The 12801-nt window shown below is 36.5% G+C and overlaps 1 protein-coding gene across 2 annotated transcripts in view; it reads left to right on the top strand.

The window, feature by feature from the left end:
• LOC110449225 (leucine zipper putative tumor suppressor 2 homolog) overlaps nt 1–12801 on the top strand; it is a 106786-nt gene that overhangs the window by 42958 nt on the left and 51027 nt on the right. Inside the window, exon 1 of one of the 2 annotated variants that reach the window (XM_021495947.1) lies at nt 8359–8390. The exons of the other annotated variant lie outside the window; for it this stretch is intronic. Within the exon in view, the coding sequence (XP_021351622.1) occupies nt 8362–8390 (29 nt within the window). The 5' untranslated portion in view covers nt 8359–8361. Of the gene's footprint in view, nt 1–8358; nt 8391–12801 lie in introns of those variants that run through there. 2 annotated transcript variants of the gene reach the window in all.

Here is a 12801-nt window from a genome sequence, read left to right as displayed (position 1 = left end):
AGTGTCCTCATGAGGTCTGTTGTAGGTTTAGACAATTGTTACTGTGGTACCTCATGAGGTCTGTTGTAGGTTTAGATAGTTGTCACTGTAGTACCTCATGAGGTCTGTTATTAGTTAAGACAGTTGTCACTGGAGTACCTCATGAGGTCTGTTGTTGGTTTAGACAGTTGCCACTGTAGTACGACCTCATGAGGTCTGTTGTTGGTTTAGACAGTTGCCACTGTAGTAGTGTCCTCATGAGGTCTGTTGTAGGTTTAGACAATTGTTACTGTGGTACCTCATGAGGTCTGTTGTAGGTTTAGACAGTTGTCACTGTAGTACCTCATGAGGTCTGTTGTGGGTTTAGACAGTTGTTACTGTAGTACCTCATGAGGTCTGTTGTAGGTTCAGACAGTTGTCACTGTAATACCTCATAAGGTCTGTTGTTGGTTTCGACAGTTGTCACTGTGGTACCTCATGGGGTCTGTTGTTGGTTTAGACAATTGTCACTGTAATATCTCATGAGGTCTGTTGTAGGTTCAGACAGTTGTCACTGTTATACCTCAGGAGGTCTGTTGTGGGTTTAGACAATTGTCACTTATACCTCAGGAGGTCTGTTGTGGGTTTAGACAATTGTTACTGTAGTACCTCAGGAGGTCTGTTGTTGGTTTAGACAGTTGTCTCTGAAGTACCTCATGAGGTCTGTTGTAGGTTTAGACAATTGTTACTGTAGTCCCTCAGGAGGTCTGTTGTTGGTTTAGACAGTTGTTACTGTAGTACCTCATGAGGTCTGTTGAAAGTTTAGACAGTTGTCACTGTAATACCTCATGAGGTCTGTTGTAGGTTTAGACAGTTGTCACTGTAGTACCTCATGAGGTCTATTGTTGGTTTAGACAGTTGTCACTGTAGTACCTCATGAGGTCTGTTGTAGGTTTAGACAATTGTCACTATTATACCTCAGGAGGTCTGTTGTTGGTTTTGACAGTTGTCACTATTATACCTCATGAGGTCTGTTGTAAGTTTAGACAGTTGTCACTGTAGTACCTCATGAGGTCTGTTGTAGGTTTAGACAGTTGTCACTGTAGTACCTCATGAGGTCTGTTGTAGGTTTAGACAATTGTCACTGTTATACCTTAGGAGGTCTGTTGTAAGTTTAGACAGTTGTCACTGTAGTACCTCATGAGGTCTGTTGTAGGTTTAAACAGTTGTCATTGTAGTACCTCATGAGGTTTGTTGTGGGTTTAGACAGTTGTCACTGTAATACCTCATGAGGTCTGTTGTAGGTTTAGACAATTGTCACTGTTATACCTTAGGAGGTCTGTTGTAAGTTTAGACAGTTGTCACTGTCATACCTCATGAGGTCTGTTGTGGGTTTAGACAGTTGTCACTGTAGTACCTAATGATATCTGTTGTAAGTTTAGACAGTTGTCACTGTAGTACCTCATGAGGTTTGTTGTGGGTTTAGACAGTTGTCACTGTAATACCTCATGAGGTCTGTTGTAGGTTAAGACAATTGTCACTGTTATACCTTAGGAGGTCTGTTGTAAGTTTAGACAGTTGTCACTGTAATACCTCATGAGGTCTGTTGTAGGTTAAGACAATTGTCACTGTTATACCTTAGGAGGTCTGTTGTAAGTTTAGACAGTTGTCACTGTAGTACCTCATGAGGTCTGTTGTTGGTTTAGACAGTTGTCACTGTAGTACCTCATGAGGTTTGTTGTAAGTTTAGACAGTTGTTACTGAAGTACCTCATGAGGTCTGTTGTTTGTTTAGACAGTTGTCACTGTAATACCTCATAAGGTCTGTTGTAGGTTTAGACAACTGTCACTGTTATACCTCATGATGTCTGTTGTAGGTTTAGACAGTTGTCACTGTAGTACCTCATGAGGTCTGTTGTGGGTTTAGACAACTGTCACTGTTATACCTTATGATGTCTGTTGTAGGTTTAGACAGTTGTCACTGTAGTACCTCATGAGGTCTGTTGTGGGTTTAGACAGTTGTCACTGTAGTACCTCATGAGGTCTGTTGTAAGTTTAGACAGTTGTCACTGTAGTACCTCATGATATCTGTTGTAAGTTTAGACAGTTGTCACTGTAGTACCTCATGAGGACTGTTGTGGGTTTAGACAATTGTCAAAGTTATACCTCAGGAGGTCTGTTGTTGGTTTAGACAGTTGTTACTGTAGTACCTCATGAGGTTTGTTGTAAGTTTAGACAATTGTTACTGTAGTACCACATGAGATTTGTTGTAAGTTTAGACAATTTTACTGTAATGCCTCATGAGGTCTGTTGTTGGTTTAGACAGTCGTCACTGTAGTACCACATGAGGTCTGTTGTGGGTTTAGACAGTTGTCACTGTAGTACCTCATGGGGTTTGTTGTGGGTTTAGACAGTTGTCAATGTAATACCTCATGAGGTCTGTTGTAGGTTTAGACAATTGTCACTGTTATACCTCAGGAGATCTGTTTTGGGTTTAGACAATTGTCACTGTAGTACGTATACCTCATGAGGTCTGTGGTAGGTTTAGACAGTTGTCACTGTAATACTTCATGAGGTCTGTTGTTGTTTTAGACAATTGTCACTGTTATACCTCATGAGGTCTGGTGTTGGTTTAGACAGTTGTCACTGTAATACTTCATGAGGTCTGTTGTAGGTTTAGACAATTGTTACTGTAGTACCTCATGAGGTCTGTTGTTGGTTTAGACAATTGTCACTGTAATACTTCATGAGGTCTGTTGTGGGTTTATTATTTGTCTGCAGTAAAAGCAAGGTAAAACTTACACAGTTTCATCCTATTGAAAATCTCTTATTTGGCCAATACAGTGCATGCATGTAATTTCTTAAATATGTTTTTTTGGTAAAAACTGAAAAGAATTACAGTGTAGTGTAATTTGTATAAATATTGTGTATTAAAATACATCTGATGATAAAAATTTCAGTTTTTTATCAAGAACTATATTTAGGAATTTTAAAAAAGATGTAAAATTCAGCAATTTTGATGCGGTTTATAAAGAAATTTGATATTGGTTTTTAGCCAGTAGTTTTCATTGTATGTTAGTTGAACTTGATTATGCGTTTTTTGTTGGATTTGACAAGCATACATCACTTTATACAGAGGAACCTGACACACTTTATGGCATTTTTATCTGCAAATAAAATTTGATGGCAACGTATCAAGTTTCTGCAAGAAAAGGTCATCTTGTTTTTAGTTCAGCAGGTGAACTTGATGCATCTAAATTCTGTTGTGTTTTGTTGACCTATTTTGATAGAAAATAAAAAAAAATACAAATTATTTATTGAATAGTTTATGATGGCACCAAGTTTTGTTAAGAATGACTGGAACATTGAACAACATGACAGGCGTTTACGGTGAAAAATAACTTGTAGCTAATATATCTTGGCTTCTTAAAAATCTCCAGGCCTCATAAAAGTTAAGCTGGTTTTGGATGATTTTCATCAAATTCTTGACAAGCACTTGTGTACGATCAACATGCATTTAACTAATCAAGTCCATTTACTTATAAAACATTCATTCTTTTTGTTGAAATGAATGAAAAACAAGTGCAGAACATTTATTAGCTTCCATTATTATTTTATAGGTGCGGAAAGATTTCACAAAAATCAAGCCTTTCTGAAGTCCTTTAGAACTTTTCTGACCTGATGGTAATAAGCCAAGAAACATAATTTAATATAATTAAGAATTAACCCCTTAAGGAAACCAATATGCATATCTTTTTAAAGTCTCTCGTATCATTCTGATAGATTTAAGACTCAGCTAGGTGCTAATTGGTTTCCTTGGTTTTGATACATTTTTGTGTCCATCTCAATTGACTCTGTTAGTGCTTTTTGATGAAATGCTCCAGTAGTGAGATTCTGAGGAATGGAATTCAATCCTAAGATAATAATCTGACATGGAATGACTTTTGAAGACTTACGTTATTTCAAAGTGGAATATTCGTAATGTGATGACTGTGTTACATGTATCAACCAATATGGAAACTAATGTATAAACTGGATTTTAAACATGATCCCAGTATCTAGATATGTAAACTGTATGATATAGACTTGTATAAACTAGACATCATTCAGCACTTGAACCTCTGCAATGTTAAAACTTTTTATTTTTGTCCTAAATCTATTCAGTGGAAACAGTCTATAAATTAGCAGTTGATTTTCATTTGTTCAATTCATGCTGTGGCAGAGTGATAAAATAAATTCCATTTTGAAACTGTTTTAGGATAACATTTAATGACAGATTGGATTAAAGAGTACAGTTGACCATGATTCTAGTCTTGTGCCATTGTAGGAGGATAGACATACAATATTTTTGTAGTTTCATTAAAAATATGTCTGCTTGGACATATGACCATCAATTTCAGGGGCGAGTGATTAACAACTTTAATCTTTAGACATTTGTATGGGTCAGTGACCGAAGCTACATGTATGTAAGATGTCAACTGAGATAACGGAAGGTTAAAAAAAGCCTGAGGGCCATTTTGAAAATGATTGAAGTGTCCGGTAGGTAGAAATATAAAGGGTGCTCATCCAAACATGAATTGATAAGCTTTTCCAGCAAAGGTGACAATGACGTGTCCATTTCAGTAGCATCCAATGAAGATGGCAGTGACCTTGTCAGTGTCGAAGATCAAGTGATACGGTACCAAGTTGTGAATAGAATTATACATTACAAATAAGTGTGATCAAATTTTGTGAAGGAGATGTTTTTGTTGGGTGTTCAACACAGGAACAATGACCACATTAAATATGTATAACCTACCCTGTATGTAAAACGATTCCTGGCACACATACATCACCTTTTATAGGTATTGGAGGCATTGACCGATCAGCTGACTAGTCATTACTGACCAGAGGAAAGTCAATATTTAGTGTGAAAATACAATTATTCTATATATCAATCATGCAGATGATATTGGCAGCCTTAAGTTTCTTTGTTTTAATATAGCTCCATCATATTCAGCTAATTACGTTTTTGGTAGAAATAACTGAAGGATGATTATTGATATACATGCATGTACTTACATACACAGGAAATTTCTGATGAGGCTGAAATTCTGACATAACTCATTTTGGTCAGGCACAAGATAGTTGAAAATGTGATGTTTTGCAATCAATTACGATTTAACCACTTCATAAGTCAATACATTTTGTTTAGACAGTATAACAGGAGAAGAAAAATACATGGCTAGACCGGTATTTGAACCTCAGGGACCCTCCCAACACTAGACGTACAATCTACTATAAGTCAAGTTCCACTACATTCCTCCCTCCTTTAAAAGTCTTTAACCCCAAAGACCACCAGACCCTTTACCAACTTCCATCGGTAAATTTCGTTAGGCACCAAATGCAATAGGAGAAAGAGAAAATGGTCAGACTTGAATTTGATTCAAACCAGGGACTGTCCAAACTCTAGACTTGTCGCTCTAACAATTGAGCTGCCTGTTCACTGGTGATACCCCCAGTCCAGTTTCACTACACAAGTATCATATCCTTTAAGTTGATTTCCTCTATTACAAAATGCAGTACATAATTTCTAGTTCAATTGAAAGTAAAACAGTTAAGTTTATGGAGGAGTTCTTCTATATATGTATATTGTTGATATTAGATCTAGGACTACATTAAAGCTAGCGGTGTGTGTTGTCATTCTGTTTAATGAGGTGCTCTGCAGGCTGTATAGAGACTTACCTGTGACATTCTGACAACATCCTAACTGCCACTCAGGAATTCTAATATGCCATTAAATGTTTATTATTGTCTGTTTAAAAGGTATTTGTTATATTTCACAGTGTCATGTTAAAAATGTACTGTTGGTGAGAAATTGCCTTAGGTTGCATATTCTAATGCAGTTTTTACTTATAGTCGAATGAATTGTTGGCTGAATGTTTAAATAGTTATATTGGGGTGAGTGTATTTAATAACTTAATTATTGGGTACACATTTTTGAAATTAACTTTACCTGATAATTTTTTTGGTGCAATTAGAAATACAAATTTCGCCAGGGTTAGCTCTACACCAGTGATTTATTTCACAATTTTGGTAGTGAACTTTAGTTAAATTCAGTATGATCGTGTTTTATAACACATACTACAATCTTAAAAGTAAAATAACTGCTAATTCTAGGGTATGTAAAGTAATAATTATTCAACAAAGACACAAACAGAAATATTTTGCACTGTGAATTTATATTTGTTAATACTTTAACCCTTTCACCACTGTAGACCATAATGGACTCATCCAGATCAAAGCATGATAGGGTTCACTAAAGTTGCATAGGGGTGAAAGGGTTAATGGTACATAAAACAATAAATATAGATTATTTAGGGTTATTCCATAATTTGTTTGTTTCCATTCTCTACGTGTAGGTTACTTAGGAGAAAATACTACGTGACCTTTTCGGACTGTGAAGTATGTTATGTTTCTTGTTTTATCACTAAATAAACACCGTTTAATGTCTTAGGATTACATTAACATGGATGTTGAAAAGCTAGTTTCGCTTTAGATAATGTTTAAGTCTGAAACCAAGTTGTCAAAATGTATCATTATATCATCGTCATCGATGTCCTCATCCTTAATTGTCATCATCATCATCATCATTGTCGTCAATATCGTTATCATTGTCGTCATTGTCGTTATCATGAAGATAACTGATTTGCTGCTATCCATCATGTCAACACTAGAATCTGTCTGATAAATAAATTTAATTGTACCTTATAGTTGTCACTGGTATTGTGTGTTTCCAGCTTGACCAATGAGACTGGACATTATTGGTCATGAGGTATAATACAGGTGTTTTCAGGTGTCAGTGTTTCCAGCCTGACCAAAGAGATTGGGTATTACTGGTCAACAGGATAATACAGGCGTTCTCAGGTGTAGGCTTTTCTAGCTTGACCAAAGAGACTGGACGCCTCTGATCAACAGGTATAATACAGGTATTATCAGGTGTCACGGGAACCTTAATGACACTTTATCAGACTTTTGCACCTGTCTAGATAATGTGCTGATGACAATTACAGTAAAGACTTGGAGACCATTACATTTCACCCCTCATCAGACTGCAATCATTTCTTAACCATTAGGTCTTCAGTGTGGACAATAGGTGATAAATTACCATATTTACTCTCTTTGTCAGACATTTTGTTTATTTCTATTTTGTGTGAATATACATTCTGCAACATTGAATGTTTTAAGTTTCTGGAATTTATAACTCAAATTGACCCCAGGATAATAAACACACCTACCACATCAAAGAGAGTGCACAGATAGAGAGCTTTTGGTTCAATGTCAGTTACCAAATAAGTCAGCAAGATCATCTTTGTTCTTCTGGACAGAAAAAAAAGAATCAGGAAAATGAAAAGTCATAAGGATTTTTTTTTTATCTTTAGTTTTTCCATCAGAAAGCAATATTAGAGTGATGGAAAAATTGTTTCTCAACTTGAGTGAAACTTTCCTATCAGAAAATGAAGTTAAGGAATTTTGATTTTTTTTTTAAGGAACATTCATAGGACCAGAGGTGTGGTAATAAAGTGTCTGTGAGGACCTTTGTTACAACATTGTCCACTGGCCTGTTATGACATGGTAACGGATGTAGGGGCGGATTTGGAGACGGGACTCAAAAATATAATTTCAATAAAAACGCTTTTATTTGAACCAGACATCGGAGCAAAAAATAAAAATGTACACGTAAATCCCGCAATCATAATGCAATGCTAAATCGGGTCAGTGGGTTTTGTAACTTTCTGCATTCATATATGTAATTTGGATACAGTGAAATAGCAGACATCCATAAAATTAAAAGTCGGCTCTATTTCATGGTTCGTAGACTCACCTTTGAAATCTCTCCTTATTAAAGGTAACACTATACAGGGTTTATATCTAAGTACACCTGTATAAAATCTCGTTGGCCATACAGGTACGCAGACTGATTGATAGGTCCCTATTTCCTTTGATTCACCTCGGGAAGTTGATGTCATAAAAACTGTTAGTAACAGGTAAGTTGCAGGTAGGAGAAGTTTTCTTACGTTATAATTGCCCTCGATTGATAAGTTCGTTTTAGACTGAGGATCACACATCAATAGTATAATACCAGGTGTATAATGATTTAAAAGACAGTAACGGGAGTACATTTTTACGCCTTCGTTTCTTTGTACTCGCGTGTGATGTAAATTATATGATAATATATAAATGTTCGTGTATAAGTATTTTGGACTGGTTTCATTAAATGAGATTCCGAAGGAATGACACATTTAAAAAAAGAAAGGTTTTAAACAAATCAAAATGAGTAGGAGTGACTTTTTATGAACTCGAGTCTTTGGACAATGTTTACTCATAACGGACGACTTGGGATCTAGTCATTCACTGTGAAGCGATGGAGGATTTTATGTGGCCTAGCAGTATGTATGTATATTTGTTTTTGACATTTACATGTACATCTGAATCACTTCTGTACAGTGAGATGGACCTTAATTAGCCTCAAGTATATAACATGCTGTTGTGAGGGAATTCCCTTATTAGCTAAGTAGATGAGAGCTGAATCCTCAGCTTAGAGAAAGTTAGGTACAAAGCCATTTTAAAGGAATTGCACTGTGAATGATGTGGAAGTCATTTTATAAGCTTTAATTTGGTAAGAGGGAATTTCCTGATTAGCTCAGTAGATAAGAGCTGAGTCCTCAGCTTAGAGAAAGTCTGGGGTTGCGACTGTTCAATTAAACACACATCTTCCTTTTGCTACTTCCTACCCGTAACCCTATCACTATGGTCAATGTCCAGAGAGAAAAAAGGCAATTTGCTTATGATGGACACTGTCCAATAGTTCAAAAATGATCTCAACTGTCACGTGCAATGTACCAAGATGGAAATTATTCGTAGATTTTTATGGTCATTAAATTGATGAATATATTGTCATATGATATCAAACGTAGTGATATATATAATGGTCAAAGGGATGAAAGTCAAATCTATGGATATTATTTAATAGTATGGACTTATAATGATGGTCACTAGAAGGCAACCATATTGTCACTGTCTAAAGGGATGAAAGTCAAATCTATGGATATTATTTAATAGTATGGACTTATAATGATGGTCACTAGATGGCAACCATATTGTCACTGTCCAAAGGGATGAAAGTTAAATCTATTGATATTGTCTAATAATATTGACTTATAATGATGGTCACTAGATGGCAACCACAATGTCAGTGTCCAAAGTGATGAAAGTTAAATCTATGGATATTATTTAATAGTATGGACTTATAATGATGGCCACTAGATGGCAACCACATTGTCACTGTCCAAATGGATGAAATTTAAATCTATTGATATTGTCTAATAGTATTGACTTATAATGATGGCCACTGAGACGGCAATGAACATGGTCAATGGACACTTTTCATGGATTTTTGGTGGTCAGTATAAGTCACTAGATGAAAATGAACACAGTCGGTGGACACTTTTCATGAACTTTTGGTGGTCAACATAGTTTGACGGACATTGTTGAGAGAGGTAAAAGTCGAAGCTGTCTTTTGATCCAGTGTTAATCCCAGCCCTTGAACGCGAGGGTATTATCTGGGGTCGAACTCTCTAGTCAAACAGAGATAACATATAATCATATCCCCTAAATATCCCAGCACCCAGTTACTCTAAGTCGTCATTAACTGGGGGTCGCCTTACTGTAAAACTGTTTATCTTTCGTGTCAAGCTTTAAACAAATTTTTAAATCCATATTCATCCAGTGAGAAATTTTCATTTATTTAATTCAGATTGACCTGATAACTGTATTTCAAAAACCTTCACACCAAGTCAGGAGATTAGTCTCCACCTGTTTATCTTGGGTGTCAGACTCTATGCCAGGTCTCTGTGTGATAAAATTTTAAAACTGACTCAAATATCAGACCAGGTGGATGTAAACAAAGTATGCTTAAGAATCCACCCTATTGACACTGAAATATGACCACACTGAGTCTGGAAGATGACCAGGACACAAGGTATGGTATAGAGCTACGTCCAGCTCTGGTGGCTCGGAGTGTAAGAAAGGAAGGGGTCGTCCCAATATCTTTCGCTCCAAGGGTCCAGAGCTGGACTGGAATGGAAGCTTGCAAAACACCCTGAGCAGGATCAATACATGGGGTACTGGAATACTTCATGTCTTGATGTCTGTTGAATAATGATGTCTACCACCTTATATTTCTTACTTGCAATTTGTGTGCTCTAATTAGATGTCTCCTTTAAAAAAATATTTAACGTCACCTTTTTAAATTCAGCAATATTGGAATGTTATCCACGAATACATTTCTATGTACTTTTTTGAATAGTAATCAAGTTTTGATACAAATCCAAATTGCAATTGATAAAAGATGTTTCATAGATTTTTTAGTGTGAAACTCTTTTTTGAAGGAGACACATATCATAGTAAGGTAGCATACACCCTTAAGTCTCCATGTCTCAGTAAGGTAGCATACACCCTTAAGTCTCCATGTCACAGTAAGGTAGCATACACCCTTAAGTCTCAATGTCACAGTAAGGTAGATTACACCCTCAAGTCTCCATGTCTCAGTAAGGTAGCATACACCCTTAAGTCTCAATGTCACAGTAAGGTAGCATACACCCTTAAGTCTCAATGTCACAGTAAGGTAGCATACACCCTTAAGTCTCCATGTCTCAGTAAGGTAGCATACACCCTTAAGTCTCCATGTCTCAGTAAGATAGCATACACCCTTAAGTCTCAATGTCACAGTAAGGTAGATTACAGTCTCCATATCACATTTAAGTCTTAGCATTCCTCAAGTCTCCATGTTACAATAAGGTAGAATAAAGCTGCAAGTCTCAATGTAACAGTAAGATAAGCATTGTACTTGTCCTGGGGACTTCTGACATTACAGAATACTGTAATACTGGTTCAGTTGCGACTATATATAATAACCCTCCAACAGTGCAAAGAATAGGGGTAGTTTTTCTGTGGTCCTTGCAGGGACTTCCAACAGTACAATGTTTCGCTTCAGGTGGGGATTTCAAACTTGTCCTCGGGCCCTGTCACAACTCAACCTGCAGTGTTAAAGGGTCAAAAGATCTAACCGGTTATCAGACAGATGGTGTTGTTCCTGGGACCCGATCAAACAACCTAAGGGCCTACGGTCAGCCACTACTGGTCAGGGGTATAACTACCCATCAAAAATGTGTCACACCACATTGACCCCATACAGAATCTGACCCCTCTATGCTCCATCATGTTACGGCTTGAGATCGGAGGATACCTTGTCCTTTGTGGTCCATGGATGTTCTGCTTCAGCGATTCTGTAGACTATACAATTAATTATTTCTCCACCCCGGAAGGTCAAAACCATTAGAAGTCTCCATGAATCAAATTTCAGGGATTATTAAAGAGTGTGATGGATATATTGTGAAAATGAGGATCAGTATTGTTATACGCCTGTATACAACTCTTATTGTCGAGACCAAACACTATCATCGGTAACATATGGGCTACTAGGACAGCAATAAATACATTCACTGCTGAACATAATTGTGGCATGATTGTCAAGGCTGAAGGACCCATTTAACCCTCTAAGCTAAGAAAACTGGAAATTGCAAGGTACTCACTGAGAATATTGGTTCATGAAAATGTCGTAAAGTGAAACATCTGTGAATTTGATTGCCATGGAAACAGCTCGTGTTGTGTGTAACATATACATGTTAAAATCTGAGTTTTAAAGCTTCTTTCGGAGTGTAATTCCTGCACAGGATGATTGCAAGGAGCTTTAGCGCTCTAAAACATAGACGGCTTCTGTCAAGGAAGGAGTTTCACGGAATGTACATGTATTGATGCAGCTTGCTTGTCTTGTAACTGCATTATAACCGAGCTGACTGAAAATTATGCTTTTTCATGACGTTGTACCATCAACCACAGTTTCAGCAGGTGATCAAATGACTGCGTGACTTCTACAAATTCCTGTATAGGTTTTACATTGTATTTATATCTGTACATACGATATGTATAGAGGTAGGGTTTATGTACTAAACAACAAAAATGCTGATAAGGCCGAAAAAGAGGAAATTTGATGGTGAAAAATCAATAGGATCATTGATGTTGGCTGGTATTAGTGTGAAATCTATTAGTTTATATTAGTGTTAGACTTGTGTGTTTGTCCACAGATTATTGGCACTGCCACCTCAGATCTCGAGGTTTTGTCATGTTATTTTTTCATAGTCCATGTTTGATTCAGATGGGATTTCTATTGAGTGTTCAAAGTGTGCATTAGATGTGTTTAAATTTTAATCATCCACGTCGTTCGTCCGTGATTGGATTGTTGTTGTGTTGCGGTGTACATCAAATGTCGACCGTCACTGTTGCAGTCACTATCATCACTGAACTTATAATCACATTGAAATCTTGATTCTGCTGTCAAGTAAGTACTTCTTTAGTGTGATAATTTTGTGAATTCTGTAAGTTAGGGGCATAATATATAGGATTCAAGCAAGTAATAGAACTAGTGGATAAGTCAGAGGAATATAAGTGGTGTTTATGTATTGTCCTCAATGTTGTTATCTTGGCTTCATGATTTAGAAGAATCGTGATTGCCAAAAGTTTTGCATACAACTACATTTACACTGGGTTTTTTGGCTAAGAAGGCTTAAAATTAACATTCGATTAGATTATTTATTTTTAACTTAATTTATTAAAATAAAATTGTACTTCTGTATGAATTTTTTGCAGCTTTCATAACGCATTGTTTTGAATACAAACTTCATGTCAGATTAAATGTGAAAAGGTCTATTACATAATCCAGTTGAAATACACAGCAAAAAGCCAT

The sequence above is a fragment of the Mizuhopecten yessoensis genome, unplaced genomic scaffold, assembly GCF_002113885.1.
Source record: "Mizuhopecten yessoensis strain PY_sf001 unplaced genomic scaffold, ASM211388v2 scaffold4535, whole genome shotgun sequence".
Lineage (NCBI taxonomy): Eukaryota > Metazoa > Mollusca > Bivalvia > Pectinida > Pectinidae > Mizuhopecten > Mizuhopecten yessoensis.
Note: the sequence above shows the minus strand (reverse complement) of the source record. Positions and strands in the feature narration are given on the sequence as shown.